The 21,902-nt window shown below is 43.7% G+C and overlaps 1 protein-coding gene across 4 annotated transcripts in view; it reads right to left on the bottom strand.

Moving 5' to 3' along the window:
* Positions 1–1,696: 1,696 nt before the first annotated feature.
* LOC104139552 (DDB1- and CUL4-associated factor 10) overlaps positions 1,697–21,902 on the bottom strand; it is a 34,802-nt gene continuing 14,596 nt past the window's right edge. Inside the window, exons 3-8 of one of the 4 annotated variants that reach the window (XM_068925346.1) lie at positions 18,416–18,496; positions 14,960–15,157; positions 14,330–14,532; positions 12,992–13,099; positions 11,542–11,687; positions 1,697–3,445 (exon numbers count right to left, since the gene is read on the bottom strand). In XM_068925346.1, the coding sequence (XP_068781447.1) occupies positions 3,077–3,445; positions 11,542–11,687; positions 12,992–13,099; positions 14,330–14,532; positions 14,960–15,157; positions 18,416–18,496 (1,105 nt within the window). In that variant the 3' untranslated portion in view covers positions 1,697–3,076. The remainder of the gene's footprint in view (positions 3,446–11,541; positions 11,688–12,991; positions 13,100–14,329; positions 14,533–14,959; positions 15,158–18,415; positions 18,497–21,902) is intronic. The other 3 variants (XM_068925348.1, XM_068925347.1, XM_068925349.1) reach the window with 3 other exon arrangements.

Raw genomic sequence — 21,902 nt, forward strand, 5'->3', positions numbered from 1 at the left:
GGAGAGGCTGACACACCAGAAGACTGTGCTGCCATTCAGAGGGACCTGGACAGGCTGGAGAGCTGGGCGGAGAGGAACCTCATGAAGTTCAACCAAGGCAAGTGCAGGGTCCTGCCCCTAGGGAGGAATAACCCCATGCACCAGTACAGGCTGGGGGCTGACCTGCTGGAAAACAGCTCTGCAGAGAAGGACCTGGGAGTGCTGGTGGATAAGTTGACCATGAGCCAGCAGTGTGCCCTTGTGGCCAAGAAGGCCAAGGGTATCCTGGGCTGCATTAGGCAGTGTTGCCAGCAGGTCGAGGGAGGTGATCCTGCCCCTCTACTCAGCCCTGGGAAGGCCACATCTGGAGTGCTGTCTCCAGTGCTGGGCTCCCCAGTACAAGAGAGACATGGCACTACTGGAGAGAGTCCAGCGGAGGGCTACAAAGATGATGAGGGGACTGGAGCACCTCTCCTCTGAAGAAAGGCTGAGGGAGCTGGAGAAAAGAATACTGAGAGGCGATCTCATCAATGTATATAAATATCTGAAGGGGGGGTGTCAAGAGGATGAGGCCAATCTCTTCTCCGTGGTGCCCAGCAACAGGACAAGAGGCAACGGGCATAAACTGAAACACAGGAAATTCCATCTGGACATAAGAAAACACTTTTCTGTAATTTGCTAGCAAACATCAAGTTGGACTAGCCAGTCAGTTGGCAGAGACCTGCATCTGGAAAGACTCAAGGTCTGAACCAGTGACTGGGTAAGGGGCCCCAAGTCTTCGCATGGATATTAGAGAGACAGAATCTGTGTAAATAACCAAGGGATCCATGAATGTGGGTGTGCTCGTGAATCTAGAGAGTGAGGGTGTACATGTTTTCACTAGGGAACCTCAATCCTGATCAGCCAGAGAGGAGGAACAGGACTGGGCTATCTGCATTCATGTTTAAGTGAGTGCTGTTGGTGTTTATGTGGGGGCTGGTAAAGGCAGCGCTCTGTCTGTGGCAGTCTGTGTGGTCAGCTGTCTTTATGTCCTGTGTGTGGGTTTCTGTGTGTCTCTGGGACACACGCTCAGCCTCACTACTGCCCAGATCTGCAAATGGGAACAGCAGCAGCTGCATCCATTGAAGTGGGACAGAGAGACCTCCTGGGTCTGAGTGCACCAGGCTGGGCTTCAGCAGCCAGGAAGGAGGAATTCCCCAGGTCCCAGAGTCAGCTGGATTCAGCAGCTCTCATTAACACTCAGCTTTCTAGATTGCCAGCTATTAGATTTTGACCAATATGTCTCCTCCCCCAAAAAACATGAATAATTTCTTCAAAAGGCATTATAACAGTCAACCTACAGTAGGTATGTTTTTAAAAAACATCTCAGCTAATGAAACTGAAGAGTAAAATATGCACATTTTTTCAGGCAAGTATTTCCTGCTGATTTCAGTGAATGCTTTGTCAGCAAAATCTTAATATTCCATCAAGGTCTCAGAACCCTGTAAGTGGTTAGGATAACACATTATAAAATGATATGGGCATACTAGACTAGGAAACTGTTAACAGCAGTTTAAGTGTAGAGCTCTAATCCAAAGTTTTTATATTGCAGGTATAATGTTGTACCTTAAGCATCTCCAACAAGATGGAGATTGGAAGATCGACTACTTGCAGAAGTTTCGATGCTTGTTTCATTCATGTGTGTCCTGCATATTTGAGTAGTCTGAGTCCTAGTTTTATGAAATGGGTACCACAGGCTTTTAATAGCTGAATTCAGTTTCTTTTCATGCCAGACTATCAGACATTCACTTGCATACTGGTGGCTTTGAAGTATATCGAAACACTTTTTCCTGCAGAAAATTTATATTCAGAACACAATGTCCTTGTAATTGCTACTAACTGAAGAGAGGTAAAGCTTGGCATTCATATTTCATATGTGGATTAATGATAAATGTTCCATTTTTTTTTTACATCTTATGATAAGACCAATTAAATCTAAGTAGGTATTTCTTTAAATACATGTGCTTTTCACCTGTTCCAAACTGCTAATACATTTGATACTGCTCATAAAACTATGGACAAATCATAGGCTAATTCCTTCCATGAAAATGGTCTGTGCAAGGTACAGAAGAATATTACACATTTCAGTTGGGAATTGGCCTTAGCAACAGTGGGAAATTTTGTAGAACATTGTCTCAGGTTTCAAACATGCAATCAAGGTTTATATTATTAAGGTGGAAAGCTTCCCACAGTAAAAGTAACAGAAATCCTAGCGACTGAGGAACATAGTTTGTTGAACAGAGGCCAATTTAACTTGTCACTTTATGAGAAACATTTTGAACAGCTTGCCTGCAGTGATTACAAGACAAGCTGTTTACCTATTCAGCTCTTGTTTCCCTGCTCCAAACAGCAGTGTTTCCCTACTAAATTCACTGAGGAAAATGCAGCTACATCTCCTGGATTTTTCCCTCTGGCAATAAACACAATACATGCAGTTAAGGAAAAACAACTTTAAAAGATTTAACTACAGCAAAACCTTTACAGAAAGGTGACTAATTTTTTTTAGCTAATCACAAATAATCAAATTCATATAATGAAAACAAAATTTTTTTTCTTTTGTGGCAATAACTAATCTGGTATGCACAAAACCAGCTCTGTTATCTAATCATTGTATAGATGTTTCAGCGATAGAAAAGGCCAAGCAAGTATATGTAAGGAAGTTCAGTTCCTTTGTGACAAAGAGGTGTTGTACTGGTGGTACCTGGGTGGGTTTTGGTTGAACTCTTCCCCATGCCCCACCTAGGTTTCTTTCAGATAGACCACCCTAAGTCATGTTGAAAGGAAAGACCAACAAGCATTACTGTGCAAACAACCAGAAAGACTAGACTCAATGGCACAGGATCAGAGGTCTGCATGGAAGGCAGAACACAGAATGCATGGAGCTTGACTTGTGGATGCAGTATCAGAATGCATACAGTGCTGGAATGAGAATTCATTTCATTGTTATGTTCACAGATCGCAAAAACTATGATCTTGTCCAAATTTACAAGATTTTAGGGAGAATGCACTTCAACTAAACTGAAGTAATTATCTAAGTTCCTGTTGATGTAAGACGTGCCTAGAACTTTGGCTGATACAAAGAAACACGTCCACTAAGGCACCCCGAGGCAATCTGACAGTGTGTTGGAGAAAACTTTGTTGTCAGTACCACATCGTTGTGAGAGTAGAGGGAACGAATTTCCTGCAAGGGACCAGCTTCTTTGGGTAAACAATCAACAAGTTCATTGCACTGTGTGTCAAACCCCAACAAGCGGATCCCATAGCCATGCGGGGAGGAAATCATCCGGCCATCAGGGCTGAAACAGAGTTCTTTGATGTAACCCCGGCCTACGTTGGCTTCTTCAATGCAATGAGTCAAACGCAGGGAACAACGAGGTGAGACAGGGCGCACAGGGGCTCCTTCCTGGAATTCATAGACACAGGTCCACTAAAGAGGGAGGCAGGGAAAGGAACATGGGATGAGCATAAAGACCTCAGTTACTCATTCACTCTTGCTGCAGGTGACATGAATGACACAGGAACTGTCAACACTTTGCTTATTTATTCTTTGATAAATATTTACTATGAACCATTGGAAACAGACTGGCTCTTTGGCCTCTTCTCCCCTTTTAACTAAACTGACTACACAAAACAGTGTTAAAACTGCTTTTTTAATTAAATGATGAAGCAGATACATCTGCTACATGTAATCTTTCAAATCTAACTTTTAAACTGGAGAGAGGCAAGCCTACTCCTTTAGAGAGGCGTCTACTGTAATTTAGTAAAATCAACTGAAGTCTAAGATAAACTAGAACTCAGCCTACAGTGATTTACAATCACTCACTGGCATTTTGTGCACTTGAATGGAAAAAATATCTTACAAAAGGCAGAAATTGATATATTTAAAGGAAGGTTGCCAAACAACTCTATAGCCAGTATCTTACCTGGGAAACAGTCTGGTATTTTAATGTGCAATCTAAGCATATACTCTCAAAATAAAGTAAATTCATTATGATAAACTAAGTTTACATCATTGTGGAAGATTCAGATAGTGTTAAAGGTTTGCAGCCCCAAGATAAAAAGAACTGTTCCTAGTTTTCTTTCATGTATTCTATTAAAGTAAGAACAAAGAGAACAAACACCCTGCATGAAAGCTTGTGGAAAAGAATAAGGCAAGCACTAGAACAGTGGGAAATGATACTGACATAATTTTAAACTAACCTAATCTGATATTTGCATTTTCAGAAAGTGCTGTACAACATATAACAGTTTGATAAGTTAACAGACCCAGTACAGAAATTAAAAACAAATCTGCTATGTTTCTGCCAAATACTTTGCACTATATTTGTAGGAGGCGAAAGTTACCAAGAGTAGCTTTTATACAAAACAAATCAATTTCCATCAGTTATTAACTAACTAAGCTGCTTATCACTGCTAAAATATTCAAATAAGTCTTTTTGTTTTTTGGAAAACAAGTAAGATCTCAGTCTCTTGGCACACTAAATAGGGAGGTTTGCACAACTGTCACAACAATGATTTGAAATAACCTTATGAGAACAAGATGGTCACAAGAGGGTGCAATTCAACTGTTCTAAAGGTTCTGGTCTGTCTTTAAATTATGAGGAAACCTGAGTTAACCCAGAAGCTACTTCTTCTAGAGCAGGTGCTCCCAAACTGCAGCTTGCAGGCTCTTGCCTTTTGTATACAGCCCATGAAAAGGTTTTTTTTTTTTTTTAATTATTTCTGACTGTATTACAGACTGTTAGTTTTAAAAAAAGCTCCAGTGTGCTATCCCATCATTGTTCCCATTGGGAACAAGTTGGAACATGGGAAATTCCAATTAGATATGAGGAAAAAGTTTTGCACCATGAGGGTGGGCAGACATCGGAAGAGAGGCCCAGAGACATTGTGGGAATCTTCATTCTTGGAGTTATTCAGAAGTTGACCGGACAAGGCCCTGAGCAACCTGCTCTAAGTTGGCCCTGCTTTAAGCAAGAGGTTGGACCAGAGACTTCCAGAGGTCCTTTCCAACCTAAATTAAATCTGCTCTGCAGCTAACAGACGTAGCCAACAGGCGCAGAAGTTTGTGCAGAAGGGCACACAGAAGGGGACCAGCAGCTCTGCTCAGAACAGGATATGCATCCTCAGCAATAGTGGTGATGCATGACAGGGCACGGTCCCTAAGAGCCATTAGAGCAACTGTCTCTGCAACATCAGAGGCTTCGACCCAGATGGAGCTCCAGAAGGAAGATGCAGCCCTGCAGGTCTCAAGCTGCAGGGAGTGCCTGGGGGCTCTTGCCAAGACTGGGGCAGCAGGAGATGATCTTCTAGCCTGCAGGAAATGCATGGTCCTTGAGGCTCTGTGTCATCGAGTTAAGGCGCTGCAGGAGGTCAGCAGACTGAGCAGCATTAGAGATGATGAGAAAGAGATTGACTGGATCTTCTCTGAGATCCTGCAGCTTCAAGAGCCCAACCCCCCAACTGTACTGAAGAAGGGGCAGGCAGAGTCTGGGTCTGTTGGGGTCGGGGGGCAGTGGAGACTCCCAGGATGGCAAAGGCTGGAAGCTTGTGACTTCTGGCACCAGGAGGAAGGATCCTGCTCCACCTCAAGATTTGCAAATACAGAACAGAATCAGTGCCCTCGTAGCTGACGAGGGGCTGGGACCTCTGTCCAACGAAGCATCCAAGCCGGCTAAACCTGAGCCACGCAAGAGCACCAGTGGTAAATGATAGTAGTGGGAGACTCCTTGCTGCAGGGTTGGAGGCCCCCATCTGCTGACCTGACCTGTCATCTAGGGAGGTTTGCTGCTTGCCAGGGGCTCGGTTCCAGGATGTTGTGGAAAGACTGCCAAGGCTTGTCCAGCCCTTGGACTATTACCCGCTGCTGTTCTTCCATGTGAGCACCAATGATACTGCCAGGGGAGACCTGGAAAGTATCAAGCATGACTACATGGCTCTGGGGGTGATGGTCAAGGGCACGGGGGCTCAGGGGTCTTTTCCTCATTCCTGCAGGTGAGGGGGAAGGGCATGAGGAGGAGCGGATGGCTCCTGTAGGTCAACAATTGGTTTTGCAGCTGGTGTCGATAACAGGGTTTTGCTTTTTATGACAGTAGCACCATCTTTGATGATCGAGGATTGCTTGGAAGAGATGAGATCCATCCGACTAAGTGGGGCAAACAAGTGGGGACAACAGGCTGGCCAACCTGTTGAGAAGAGCTTTAAACTAGGGACAATGGGGGAGGGAGAGGATGACCAACAGTCATGTGAGGAAGGGGCGGACCAGGCTGGCAAGCAAATTGTGTGGGGTCATGTAAACAGGAGGGACCTTGTAATCAACAAAACAGGGCTGAAGGAGACCTACTCCAAGCGTATCCATATAAATAAGGAAGTGCCTACCAGACAGAACTATGGGGAAAGCTTTCATACTCTTCAAGGGAAAGCAGCACAACTGGGCGCCTCTCTGAAGTGCTTATACACTAATGCACACAGCATGGGGAACAAACAAGAGGAATTAGAGGCATGTGTGCAGTTACAGAGATATACTCTCATTGGGATCATGGAGAAGTGGTGGGATAGCTCACATGACTGGAATGCTGCCATGGATAGATACAGGCTCTTTAAGCAGGACAGGTCAGGAGGATGAGGAGGGAGAGTTGCCCTTTATGTGAGAGAGCAGCTGGAATGTGTGGAGCTCTGCCTTGAAATTGGTGATGAGCCAACTGAGAGCTCATGGGTCAGAATTAGAGGGCAGATCAACATGGGCGACATTGTGGTGGGTGTCTGCTATAGAACGCCTGATCGGGAAGCAGAAGTAGATGAAGCCTTCTTCAGACAACTGGAAGAAGCCTCATGTTCGCAGGCCCTGGTCCTCATGGGGGACTGGAACCACCCTGATATCTGCTGGAGGGACAACACAGCAGAGCACAAGCAATCCAGGAGGTTTCTGGAGAGCATCAATGACAACATCCTAACATAGGTGATCGAGGAGCTGATGAGGGAAGGTGCTCTGCTGGACCTCATAGGTATAAACAAGGAAGGACTGGTAGGGGATAGCCTTGGCTTCAGTGACCATGAGATGGTGGAGTTGAGGATCCTGAGAGGAGGGAGCAGGGCAAAGAGCAGGATGACAACCCTGGACTTCAGGAGAGCAGACTTTGGCCTCTTCAGGGACCTGCTTGGAAGAATCCCATGAGATATGGCCCTGGAGGGAATAGAGGCCCAAGAGAGCTGGTTGATTTTCAAGGATCACCTCCTCCAAGCTCAAGAATGGTCCATCCCAATAAGCAGGAAATGAAGCAAAGGCAGCAGGAGGCCTGCATGGATGAACAAGGGGCTCCTGACTAAACTCAAACATAAAAAGGAAGGTACAAGAAGTGGAAGCAGAGACAGGTGAACCAGGAAGAATATGGAGACACTGTCCGAGCATGCAGGGATGAGGTTAGGAAATCCAAAGCCCACCTGGAGTTGAATCTGGTGAGGGATGTGAAGGGCAACAAGAAAGGCTTCTATAAGTGCATAAGCAGCAAAAGGAAGGCTAGGGAAAATGTGGGCCTACTGCTGAATGGGAATGGGGCCTGGTCCCAAAGGACATGGAAAAGGCAGAGGTGCTGAGTGCCTTCTTCACCTTGGTCTTTACCAGTAAGACTGGCCTTCAGGAATTCCATGTCCCTGAAACCAGTGGGAAAGTCCAGGACAAGAAAGATTTACCCATGGCTTCTATAGGTATATCAGCAGCAAAAGGAAGGCTAAGGAAAATGGAGGCCCTCTGCTGAATGGGGAAGGGGACCTGGTGACAAAGGACACGAAAAAGGCATAGGTACTGAATGCCTTCTTCATCTCAGTCTTTACTGGTAAGACTGGCCTTAAGGAATCCCAGGTCTCTGAGACCAATGGGAAAGTCTGGAGCAATGAAGACTAACCCTTGATGGAGGAGGATCACATTAGGGACTATTTAAACAAACTGGACATACACAAGTGCATGGGACCTGATGGGATGCACCCACGAGGGCTGAGCTGGCCAGTGTCACTGCAAGGCCACTCTATAAACATTGAAAGGTCATGGTGATCGGTAGAGGTTCCTGAGGACTGGAAGAAAGCAAATGTCACCCCTGTCTTCAAGAAGGGCAAGAAGAAGGATCTGGGGAAACACAGGCAAATCAGCCTCACCTCGATCCCTGGGAAGGTGATGGAGCAAATAATCCTGGATACCATTTCCAGAAATGTGAGGGACAGGAAGGTGACTGGGAGTAGTCAGCATGGATTTATGAAGGGGAAATCATGCTTGACCAACCTGATCATCTTCTATGACGAGATGACTGGTTTGGTGGATGAGGGGAGAGCAGTGCCTGTTATTTACCTTGACTTCAGTGAAGCTTTTGACACTGTCTCCCATAACAGCCTCATTGACAAATTGATGAAGTATGGACTAAATAAATGGACAGTGAGGTAGACTGAAAACTGGCTGAATGGCAGAGCTCAGAGGGTTGTGATCAGTGGTGCAAAGTCCAGCTGGAAGCCAGTCACTAGTGGTGTCCCCCTGGGGTCAATACTGCGTTCAATACTGTTCAATATATTCATTAATGACCTAGAGGATGGGACAGAGTGCACTCTCAGCAAGTTTGCTGATGATACAAAACTGGGGGGAGTGGCTGACACACCAGAAGACTGTGCTGCCATTCAGAGGGACCTGGACAGGCTGGAGAGATGGGCAGAGAGGAACCTCATGGAGTTCCACAAAGGGAAGTGCCAAGTCCTGAACCTGGGGAGGAATAATCCCATGCACCAGTACAGGCTGGGGGTTGACCTGCTGGAGAGCAGCTCTGCAGAGAAGGACCTGGGAGTCTTGGTGGACAACATGTTGACCATGAGCCAGCAATGTGTCTTTGTGGCAAAGGCGGCCAACAGCATCCTGGGCTACATTAGGCAGAGTGTTGCCAGCAGATCGAGAGAGGTGATCCTCCCCCTCTCCTCAGCCCTGGTGAGACCTCATCTGGAGTGCCGTGTCCAATGCTGGGCTCCCCAGTATAAGACAGATATGGAGCTACTGGAGTGAGTCCAGCGATGGGTTACTAAGATGATTAAGGGATTGGAGCATCTGTCATATGAGGAGAGGCTGAGAGAGCTGTGATTGTTTAACCTGGAGAAGAGAAGGATCAGGGGGATCTTATCAATGTGTCTAAATACCTGATGGGAGGGTGTAAAGAAGATGGAGCCAGATTCTTCTCAGTGGTATCCAATGAACAGACAAGGGGCAATGGAAACAAATTGAAATACAAAAAGTTCCACTTAAATATAAGAAAAAACTGTTTTACTGTGAGGGTGGTGAATCACTGGAACAGGTTGCCCAGAGAGGTTGTGGAGTCTTCATCCTTAGAGATATTCAAAACTCAACCAGACAAGGTCCTGAGCATCCTGCTCTGGTTGACCCCGCTTGAGCAGCAGGGAAGTTGGACTAGATCACAGAATAACAGAATCACAGAATCGTTTAGGTTGGAAGGGACCTCTGGAGATCATCTAGTCCAACCTCCCTGCTCAAGCAGGGTCACCTAGAGCAGATTGCCCAGGATCACATCCAGACGGGTTTTGAATATTTCCAGCGAAGGAGACTCCACTACCTCTCTGGGCAACCTGTTCCAGTGCTCTGTCACCCTCACAGGAAAGAAGTTTTTTCTCAGGTTCAGATGGAACTTCCTGTGGTTCAGTTTGTGCCCATTGCCTCTTGTCCTGTTGCTGGGCACCACGGAGAAGAGACTGGCCTCATCCTCTTGACACTCCCCCTTCAGATACTTGTACACGTTTATGAGATCGCCTCTCAGTCTTGTCTTCTCCAGGCTGAACAGGCCCAGATCTTGCAGTCTTTCTTCATAGGAGAGGTGCTCCAGTCCCCTGATCATCTTGGTAGCCCTCCGCTGGACTCTCTCCAGGAGTGCCATGTCTCTCTTGTCCTGGGGAGCCCAGCACTGGAGACAGCACTCCAGGTGGGGCCTCACCAGGGCTGAGTAGAGGGGCAGGATCACCTCCCTCGACCTGCTGGCAACACTCTGCCTAATGCAGCCCAGGAGACCATTGGCCTTCTTGGCCACAAGGGCACATTGCTGGCTCATGCTTAACTTGTTGTCCACCAGCACTCCCAGGTCCTTCTCTGCAGAGCTGCTTTCCAGCAGGTCAACCCCCAGCCTGTACTGGTGCATGGGATTATTCCTCCCTAGGGGCAGGACCCTGCACTTACCTTTGTTGAACTTCATGAGGTTCCTCTCTGCCCATTTCTCCAGCCTGTCCAGGTCCCTCTGAATGGCAGCACAGTCTTCTGGTGTGTCAGCCACTCCCCCCAGTTTAGTATCATCAGCAAACTTGCTGAGGGTGCACTCTGTCCCTTCCTCCAGGTCATTGAGGAATACATTGAACAAGACTGGACCCAGGACTGACCCCTGGGGGACACCGCAAACTACAGGCCTCCATCTTGACTCTGTGCCACTGACCACAACCCTCTGAGCTCGGCCATCCAGCCGGGTCTCAATCCACCTCACTGTCCACTCGTCCAGCCCACACTTCCTGAGTTTACCTAGGAGGATGTGATGGGAGACAGTGTCAAAAGCCTTGCTGAAGTCCAGGGAGACAACATCCACTGCTCTCCCCTCATCTACCCAGCCGTCATTCCGTCATAGAAGGCTATCAGATTGGTCAAGCATGATTTCCCTTTGGTGAATCCATGCTGACTACTCCTGATCACCTTCTTGTCCTCCACATGCTTAGTGATGACCTCGAGGAGGAGCTGCTCCATCACCTGACAGGCCTGTAGTTCCCTGGCTCCTCCTTCTTGCCCTTTTTGAAGACTGGGGTGACACTGGCTTCCTTCCAGTCCTCAGGCACCTCTCCTGATCTCCAGGACCTTTCCAAGATGATGGAGAGTGGCCTAGCAATAACATCCGCCAGCTCCCTCAGCACTCGCGGATGCATCCCGTCAGGGCCCATGGATTTATGGATGTCAAGTTTGGACAAAAGATCTCTGACCCGATCCTCCTCCACCAAGGGAGAGTCTTCCTTTCTCCAGCCTTCCTCTCTTGTCCCCAGGGTCTGGAATTCCTGAGGACTGGCCTTAGCAGTGAAGACTGAAGCAAAGAAGGCATTCAGCAACTCTGCCTTCTCTGTATCCTTTGTTACCAGGGCACCCGCCCCATTCAGCAGCGGGCCCACATTTTCCCTAGTCTTCCTTTTGCTATTGATGTATTTGAAGAACCCCTTCTTGCTGTCCTTGATGACCTGCAGAGACCTCTTCCAACCTCAACTATTCTGTGATTCTGTGATCTGTGATTATTCTATGATTCTAGTGCAGGACACAAAGCTTCTTATAAGGAAGCCATTAAAAAGTAGAGCTTTATAATCTCAAATCTAAAAATTATTTCTAGTTGCAGTGCATTAGGAACTCAACTGACTGATTCATACATGCAAAGTCTACATTTACCTGAAAAGAAGGAATTTGTGATGTAGTTCTATGATTTTTAAAAATTATTTTTAATAAGAAGCATCAAACACTTCTTGCTTTACCTCCTGGTCATCTGTATTACTTGAGCACCGAAGAAGAGTAGCCCACCCTTTTGGATGGAGCTGTAGTGATGTAATGCAGTTCCCACGGTCCCTATCTCCAGGAACTTCTGGTGTTAAAACCTCCAGACTATTTCGTGGTGATACACCTAGGAAGGGAAGCCAATTGTAAGTTTCATTGACACTGTGTGTTCATTTTCACCTCTTTGCTTAGTCTACTATTGAGAGCAGTCAAGCATTTGAATCTTATACCCAACTGCTTCACCAACTTTAACCCAACAGAGCTAGAAAAGATTGTGTACTAGCTTTATGAAGGGGTAAACCTAAGTAAAGGTTATATGAACAGCTGAAGTTAATACCAGAGGACTCAGTCCCAATTCCATATAGTCTGTCTTGAAATTCATTCTTCAAAGACCTGTGTTAGATCATCTCATATAATGTACATGAACAAAGTCAGGGTGTAACTGTCCACACTTTTCATTATCATTGAAATAGAAAGTCACTAAAAGTGCTGTTCTAGTGTAACTTTAAAAAGAACATTTTAAGGAACTAATGCTTCTCAAACATTCATTACAGAGCTGCTGGTCTGTGTGCTGCTTGCCTCATTCCTTCCCTCTCTCCCCCCATCAGTAACAGAGGTTTTTACAGGTAAATCCTGTCCTGGGGTCCAGATAACCCTCATCCTCTTACCACTGTGTTTGAGCACCTCACAATTATAAGCAGTTAATCCTCAACACTATCTTCACTTTACAAGTGGGAAGTGACTCACATATTTACCAATTTGCCCAAGCTCATGCTGTCTCTATGAAAGTACATCCAAGACCCAATCTCAGTTTGCTAAGCATGGGATCATCCCTATTAATAGATTTGTATTTAGCTAGGACTTGCTTTGTAATTAGAACTTCACAAACAATTCTGCTAACATTCAAGGGAGAGGCAAAAAACAAGCTGCCCATTCTTTTCCCATGCTATTGGATCTGCATGTGCAAACACTAAATACTTATCTCCATCACTGATGCAAACAAATAACAGAAGACAGCTGTAAGGAATAGATCTGCTGTTCTAAAGGATGCTTTTTTTAAAAGGTATTTTGTATGAAATGAGTGGAAAAAAAAGGAAAAGGCAGTATCACAATTTGTGAGCTATATATTCCAACTACTCTACAGAACCACAAATCCTGAGTAACACTACCCAATATATTAAGTATAACTAAACTGAATTAATCTGATAACAAAGATTATGTTCTAATGTAAAATAAAGATGTTGTCACTTTTCAGATTTCAAGAGAGAAAAGCATATCAGACTTTCAGACTTTGCCATGCTTTGCTCCAATATTATTTACTGATTTCACATAAATCATTGCAAGATTTTTATTTTGATAGTCAAAAGAGACAAGAAGTTAAAAAGCAGTTTTTCAGTTGTATACTCTGGCCTCTTTTTGATCTTTACCTACCTTCTCGCTGTGAGGATCGTGACATGTATTTCTCAGACAGTGAACCCAAATCATTACAGTGACATGAACCAACAGCTCGAGGACCAGATGAACTGGTAGATGTCATGTCTGAAAAAAGAAGCAGCCATGTGAACATAACAGTTAAGCTTAGCCCTTTTACTATATTGTCCCTTATTTAACCTTCCTATCAATGTTATGCAAAACCTTAAGCAGATACACATCGCATTAAAAAATACTTTTATAAGAATTGCAGACAGTGCAGCTTATAGCCCAAAGTGAATTACTATTAAGCAGCAAGAGTCAGATTTTGATTTCACTGGGAATCAGACACCTACATGTTTTTAAAAGATTGCCCAAATGCATTTTATTTTTTCAGACTTTTTCATTTAAGAAGCACATCCTAAAAGTACCAGCACTACAAACTCTACCAGGGATAGAAGAGGTGAGTGGCATTCTTTCCTTCTTATGCACTGTCACTACTACAAGCTGGAATATAAACTCTTCCCCATGCCACTCCATTTAGGCACCTTGTAGACGTAACTGGGGACAGGGTTTAAGCTAATGTCTTTATCACCACTGAAGGTGATCTGGAAGACAACAATTGCTCCAAAAGTGAAGTTAAGGGATCATCCATACAAGCAGCCACTAGAAGTCAGCTGCTCCACTAACAATAGAAAATTTGCTTTATTATGGAGTAACAAACAGAAGTCCACTATGCCATTTTAAAGTCATTTTTAGAGGACAAGCATGTATTTGCATTATTTTGAGCCAATGACAATCTGCAAAGGAAAGTGAAGGTCAAAAAAGGGAAAGAACGGCAGAGTTTTTAGTGACTATCACTATTTTGTTATGTTACTGCCACACAGCAGAATGAAACAGGCCATAAAATTTCATGTCACAGAATCCTATCAGCTCTGCTGCTGAGAACACAACTGCAGCACTACACAACAGCCATCAGTAATTGTTGGAGTACATATGCATTCAGCCCATTCAACATGGCTTAGGTCGTCTTCATTACAGCATCAAGGATGTTAGACTGAAGGAAAAGTAAAGATTATCAGCCTGAAGTGTCAAACTTGCAAAAGCTCTAGTGCTATATTATTGAAGTCTTGATATCAAGAATCACCCAAGACACTTTGCACACCTCTGAGTCAGAATGTGTCATACGTCAATAATACAGATATCTACATGACCCTTGAACAACATAAAACAGCAACCTTAGCGAAAGTTTATCTTTAGAGTCTTTCTAGTCCAACCTCTACCTTCTTCCATTAGCTAAGTGTTGCATAAAATACCTCTATCAAAGAAGCTATTACAGACTTTTCCACAAACATTCACCTGAACTTGATGTAGTTCTCCTAGCTCTTAATATTGGGTAGCTGCGGACCTCTAAAGATTTGTTTAAATCAAGGTCATGCAAAATCAGAAGATATCCAGAGGAGGTTGAGATCAACATTTTGGAACAGTCTGGCATTAGTCTCATCCGCATGAGAAAACGGGTGTGAAAAAACTTCTTGTGAGGACATCCATCTTCTGTGCACCTGGACAGTGAAAAGGAAGAAATGGTTGCATTGAAGTCAGACTCAAATCCCTAATAACATCCAGAACAGTTCAAGATGTGCTGAGCATATCATCTATCCCAAAATAGTTTTGCACACTGCCTTCATTCTACTTAAACTAGATTTTAAATGAAGTAAAGGAATCTACATGTTCACACTACTATGAAAACAAAGGCAGAACATTTTCAACTTGAAAGAACTGAATTTTGTAGTCTCAGGGAAAAAAAAGCCTCTTGGTAACTTCTGAGCTGCTATTGCATAAAGGCAAAGCAAATTCTTGACAAAGGCTATAAACTGATCACAGTATTTAACATGCATTAAATTACCATTCAAGGAAGTAGGTTTTCCATCTGAAGAATCCTATCTTTGTCTGCTCTAAAAACATAACAGCACACATGCAGCCACATACCTGTTGGTGTCCCAAATGATCACATTTCCATCAAACCCTGATGTTACTAGTAATCTTGTATTGGTATCAAACTCAATGTTCTTCACCCAGCTGGTGTGGCCATGTAAAGTGCACACTTTTGTATTCAGCTTTCTCAGATCCCAAAGTGCTATTGTAGTGTCATCAGAACAGGTTGCGAACAGTCGATTATCTAGAAACCTGCAAATTGGACAGAAATACAACTGTGATTAGCACCTTTTCTAAGGTATTTCCAATTTAGTCATTCATAAACTGGAATTTAAGTTAACACAACAAATACAAAACAAACATGTGAAGAAGAGATTCCTTATAACAGCAGAATGTTTGCCAATAAAACTTGTAGTTCTTCTAAAATTCTGTATGGTATCTGTTCATTTCAAGGAGCAAACAAGCAGACCTACAGAAGTATAGCAGGAGATTTTTTTTTTTTTAAATATGAACCATTTAAAGATTACATAACCATCAATAGGACACATGCTCGCACAGGATCCCTGTAACAACAAAAGCAGTTACCCACCTGGACAGTACTGACTTTTAATGAAAGTTAGCAAGTATGGATGAAGCGCAAACACCTTATGACTGGCCAGCTTTCAGACCACTGTCAAGAGATTCCCATGGACTGATATGGGATCCCCTGCAATAGAGATCTGATAGCCTAGACTATGCCTAATTACCATCTTTAGTCTTCACTTCTTTTGCTAGGTCCCTTTGCTCCTTTGGAGAGGCAGTGCGGAAAGAAACAGGAATTCTGCACCTCCATCTCAGACTAGACAAGATCCTATTGGGTCCGGATAAATTAAAATTGTACTTTTCTTTATCCTGTTTGTTTCTATCCACGTTTCCACCTTCATCCTTCCTTATATCGTTCTTCAAATCTTCCTTTTTATCCAGTTGTACAATCTTCCTCCATTCAAATCAGAGTTTTTAAAAAGGTCACTTTCCTGTGACTCTCAATGGAAGTGCTCTACTTTTTTTAAACCCTGCTGCACTGTACAATGCACTCATCCCATTGGGTTAGTCAAAACATTCTATGCCTTGAAGCTTCCTTTAGCTAAATCCTGAGCTCCTTGGTTCAGGAGGCCCTGTCTCTGTTTTGTACCATTCATCATTATTTAGCACCTGAACAACTCAGGGAAGCAAGCAGAGGAAGACCTCACCAGATCTTGATCTGCTACTACAACAGGCAGAGCACAGCATTTGTCACAAAGTTTGTGACAGAAGTTGCTCAACAGGTGGCATACATTTAAAAATGTCCCACCTAACTGGATATCTAACCACACCTTTGCACAGATACCTGAGACAAATACTTTCCTGTACTGAACACCCTGAAAAGCTGGCCCCATACTTGTAAACAAGATACATAATGATGCTTTTTGGCAAAGAATTAATCCAGTCAACAGCTTCATAGATATAATACTCACTTTATTACCCACCTTAGTACTTGTTTTACACTACAGTACCGTTATCTTGGAAAAGTTTACCAGATTAAAGACTAAATGCTTTTACAAAGCCATTGTTTGCATATTTCCCTAGAATCTCAGACATTTCAACCCTTGTTTGCCTGTCCTTTGCTTCAGAACCCCTCTAGCTTCACACAGCTCCAAGAACATTGTTCACTGCAGCTACAGAGACAAGAGAGCGAGCCATATACAGGGCTAAACATCATTAAACCTACTGTATCCAGGAAGATTTTTTTATCACTTGTAACAGTCTCAACATTCCACTTAAAAGCAAGGGCATTTTCTCCCACTTTTCTGATCTCCCTTTCCAATTTTAACCAGTCTGGGGCCTGGCAGCAGAAGCTGAGTGGAAAGTTATGTAAGCTCATCCCACTGAAAGGTACTCCTTACCCCAACACAAACCAAAGCGCCCCCACACCCCCCCCAACCCCCCTACAATTTGTGTATTTGAATTCAGAGGCAGATGCACAAAATTGGGCTGTTCAAATGCACATAGTGGCAGATGCACACTTCAAAGTGCAAACCCAGAGCGTTGTCTAGCAAAAGAATCCCAGATTAACTTTGGAAAGCTCAGTGTATTAGGAAGTAACAACTGCAGAAGTGGCACAGGCTACCAGAACAGTGTCTGAATTTTTATTCTTAAGAGTTTATGAGCATTAGACTCCTTCAACACAGATGTGCATTTTAGGCTGAAGTTTAAACCTTTATATAATCTGAAATTCTATTTTTAACTCAAACTATTGCAAGTAAAAGCAGCTCCACATCACAATACAGTTGCAGTTCTGCACTCCTACCCTGTGTTTTGATGCAAGACTGAAGACTTCTATACACCACTCCATATATACCATGCACTTTCTGTACTGAACAAGTCTTTCACAAGGAAGAACTGCCCAGTTCACCTAGTTAAAACCAAATCAGGATCAAAGCAGTTTATGAATTTATTAATGACATATAATTAACCAGTAATCAGTGAACTATACATTCAGAATCAATATCAGGAATGCAACAGTATTAGAAACAACCACAGTACTGGTCACTAACAAAATATTAATCAAGACCTAAAAATTTATAAAAATCCTTCTATAACTAATCCAAGGAAGTTCTGTTCCCCACACACACATTCACATGTTATATGCACACACCCCCCTCACAGGACGGGTGGGTTACAAGCACACCCCCCTTCTGGGAGTGCAGGTTCTCCTACTTGCATACCCCTCCTGTGGGAGCTTCAGGTGCTCCGGCCATACGTGCGCCCGTGCTGCTCCCTACAACCCGCAAATCCACGCGCTGGTGAGAAAGCCCCCCACAAGGTCACCTATGCACCCCGAGGGGTGGGCCCCTACTTGGTGCACCCCGTACTGACAGCCCACTAGCTGGAGGCAGGATACTCACGGCATCCCACAGGGAGGAGGCTGCTCTGTCAGGCCTAGGCGGAGGTTGTGATGCCGGCGGGGCCACTTCTGGCAGCGTCAAACCCAGGTTTTGTCTACTGCTCTTTCCAGACCAAGGTCTCTCCCCCTTGCTAAAAGTTGTCATGTTTTTTAGACTTCTTTCCAGGCTGACTCCTTTGTTTCAGAAGTCTCTTTGAGGGGCCAAATGGCTGGAAAGCAGCTCTGCAGAGAAGGACCTGGGGGACCTGGTGGACAACATGTTGACCATGAGCCACCAATGTGCCCTTGTGGCCAGGAGGGCCAATGGTATCCTGGGCTGCATTAGGCAGAGCGTTGCCAGCAGGTCGAGGGAGGTGATCCTCCCCCTCTCCTCAGCCCTGGTGAGGCTGCATCTAGAGTACTGTGTCCAGTGCTGGGCTCTCCAGTACAAGAGAGACATGGAACTACTGGAATGAGTCCAGTGAAGGGCCACAAAGATGATTAAGGCACTGGAGCATCTCTCATATGAGGAAAGGCTGAGAGAGCTGGGTCTGTTCAGCCTGGAGAAGAGAAGGCTCAGGAGGGATCTTATCAATGTGTATAAATACCTGAAGGGAGGGTGTAAAGAAGACAGAGCCAGACTCTTCTCAGTGGTATCCAGTGACAGGACGAGAGGCAACGGGCACAAACTGAAACACAGGAAATTCCATCTGAACATAAGAAAACACTTTTTTGTTATGAGGGTGACAGAGCACTGGAACAGGTTACCCCGAGAGGTTGTGGAGTCTCTATTCAAAACCCAACTGGACACAGCCCTGAGCAACCTGCTCTAGGTGACCCTGCTTGGACTAGATGATCTCCAGAGGTGCCTTCCAACCTCAACCATTCTGTGATTCTACAATTCTATGAATTCCCTGGCTACTGTTTAATCCAGCTGATGATTTTCTTCCTCTTTAACATGATCAGTTTTAGGCAAACCAGACAGTTCTGTGTATTCAACACACACACACACACAAAATTTACACCCACACTCTTATCTTAACAGGAGTTGTTATCCAGATCATTTGCCAAAGGTGGGCAGCGCAGGCACCCCCAGGCATGTCTAGAGAATCCCTGTTTACATAACAGAGAGGCAGACAGGAACACTAAGGTCATATAAGGACACTTAAAAGAGGGGGGGGAAGGGAATAAGAGTATGAATCATACTATTTAAACTACTACAGTCAACACCAGATCAAGCAATTAATATGATGAGGTGGTAATTGTTTATCCTGATAATCTCTGGTCTTTAGCCAAAACTCAACATACATACCACTCCAGCTTGAAATGATACAAGGCAATTTGACCATCTGTAAGTAATTACACAAGGAAAGAATATCCAATAGAAAAATGCCCCAATCTATCAGATAAATGGGGACAGGGCTGGAAGTTAGAGCTAAAAACAAAAAAATCAGTCAGGAAGTAATATATTGCAAAACAAGTATAGCCATACCTTGAAAAACTTATAAATGAAAATGCAAGATTGTCTTCAAAGACCTCAAGTAAAGGCAAGACTTAGTTTGAAACAGCATGTTTTCAGACAGACAAGTTATCGGGCTCAGTTAGAAAGTTACTGGATAGAGGTCTTCATTTTGCATTGTGCAGATCAAACTTTATCATGCTCCATTCCAGTTATAATCTATGCACATACTTGCTTTAAGGAAACAAATAACCTCAATAGTAGGGAACAACTTATTTGGATCTGTAGTTTGGAAGGCTCTGAATGATGATGATAATGATGCTTTGAGTGGGGATATACATAATAACCTTAACAGCCCTGTTAAAGTAGAAGTAGTGAGGAAGGTATCCCTCACTGTAGACTGAATGGGTGATACAAAAATCTCAAATCATAACTGCCCTGCCTGCTATTTCTAGGGATCTCCAAGTGATGGCTGAGGATTTGGGAAAACTTGATAGTCATAACTTTGCTGACTGGCTTACTAGAGCTATCACATCAGGGAAGGCAGATAGAGAACACTGAAACTTAGGTTAAAATGTCTGTCCCATAGATGAACATTCACTGAGAGTGGTATTGGGAGGATTTCATTTCTTGTGACAGCACATTTTTTAAGTATGTAGGCATAGTGGGCCTGTTAACATAGCTGTTAAAGAAGAAGAGACAGACTGGGATCCAGAGCAGAAAGCACTAAAGCAATTAAAGTCATCAGCTCTTCAAGCCCCAGCTCTAAAAATGCCAGATTCACCACATCCCTTTTACATTCAATTAGCCACCACACCAGGAGCCTTTGCAGCTGTTTTGCTGTAAAGATGTAAAGATGTAAAGGGCAAGCTCATCCCAGTAGCATATAAATACAGAAAACTAGTGGAACTGTAATTGGATTATTCAGCCTCCGAGCAGGAGTGTTTGGCAGCCGTTTGGGCAGTGCAAAACATTGATATTTACATGTACAGCCTCTGTTATGGTTCAGGCAATACGCTTTCTAATAAAGTATTTTCTATTGGGGTCACTGACAGGAAGTAGTGTTTCTAATACCTATATTGCTGACTGACCATTATTATTGATGAACTGTGGAGTAACCTCTGAAAGTTTAAACAAACCTGATCTCTTAACACATGTCCTTATTAGTGAGAGAGCAGAATACAAGCACCCAAACATTTATGTGGAATGCCCTACACATTAGATTGTAGAAGATTTTAAAGAGTTAATGCAAAACAATAGTGCAAATGAAACTTGGTTTACTGATGGAAGCTCTATATGCTTTGAGGGAAAGCGATGCACAAGTCATGCAGCTCTAAATACAAATAAGGATAAAATACATGGAGCACTGCCAAGTGGATCAGCCCAGCATGCATAATTAAGGGCAATCTTAGAGGTCATCAGACAACAAAAAGCTGGACAGATCATGATTTTAGCTGATTCTGATTACTGCATGGAGAGAATATTATATTGGATGTTTGATTCGGACAAGAGGGGATGGAAATCAGGTGATTGAAAGTTCATTTTAAATAAGGATTGATGGGATAAGATTCATACATGGGGAAAACATCCTGGAAACCAGTTACAAATTAGACATGTAAAAGGCTCACCAAAAGAATGAGAACCCAGAAGCTGAATGGAACAATAAGGTGGATTTAGCTGCTAAAAAGGCTGCCAGCCTGGGGGGCATGAAACAAATAGCAATGGCAGTTACTAGAACACAACAAAAACAACAGGATCAAAACAAACAGGAAATGGAAAGAGACAAAGCGGAATTGATAAACATGCCATGACATGTCACATGAAAGCTGGAAACATCCCCTTAGGCATGTCAAGGAAATTACAACATGGGAAGGCATAGAAGCAGATATCAGGAACTGAGTTTAAAAATTGCCTTAAATGCACACAAGAGGGGACAAGACCCAAAACAAGTCAGCTCCCCTTGGTGCACCTTGGTGCAGACTGTAGGACCACAGACGTTACAATGGACAGATTACATATATAAGCTGCCAAAGACAGTCTGTGATGATGAATATTATCTGGCAGTGATCTATTCCTTTTCTGGATGGGCAGAGGCCTTTCTTGTAAAGCAGCACATAGCAGCAGTTATAGAAAAAAAATGTTTCAAGAAGTTTTCTGCCACCAAGGGACTCCATAAACTGGTATCCAAACCTACCAGGTTTTGTTTGGAACAAGAATGAAGTTGATTATACCCTTGGTGTCACCAGAAACTGCCATGGAAGAAGATGTTTTAGGCTTGGGTGACTGAGACGCATCAGGAGTAGTTAGAGATACAAGAAAAAAAATTAAAACAATTGAGAGAAGTAGGAAAGAAAGAAGTGAAGGTGCTCCTTTGGATATGCATGTATGGGAAGTAGAGGATTCCAGTCATGTACCTGAAACTGACACCCAAAAAACCATAACTTACAAACTAAATGGTAAGGAGCCTTTACAGTCAACAACTACATGACCCCTCTTTATCAGAGAGCCAAAAGGTAAGTAAGTGGGTACCTGTATCCCAGCTAAAAGGAGTTAACTACCAATGATACCAATTAGATATAAGATAAAGGTAACAAAACCAAAAATAAGCAGCTTCCTTTGGACAGATGGATGTCTAA

This window comes from Struthio camelus, chromosome W (assembly GCF_040807025.1).
Source record: "Struthio camelus isolate bStrCam1 chromosome W, bStrCam1.hap1, whole genome shotgun sequence".
NCBI lineage: Eukaryota > Metazoa > Chordata > Aves > Struthioniformes > Struthionidae > Struthio > Struthio camelus.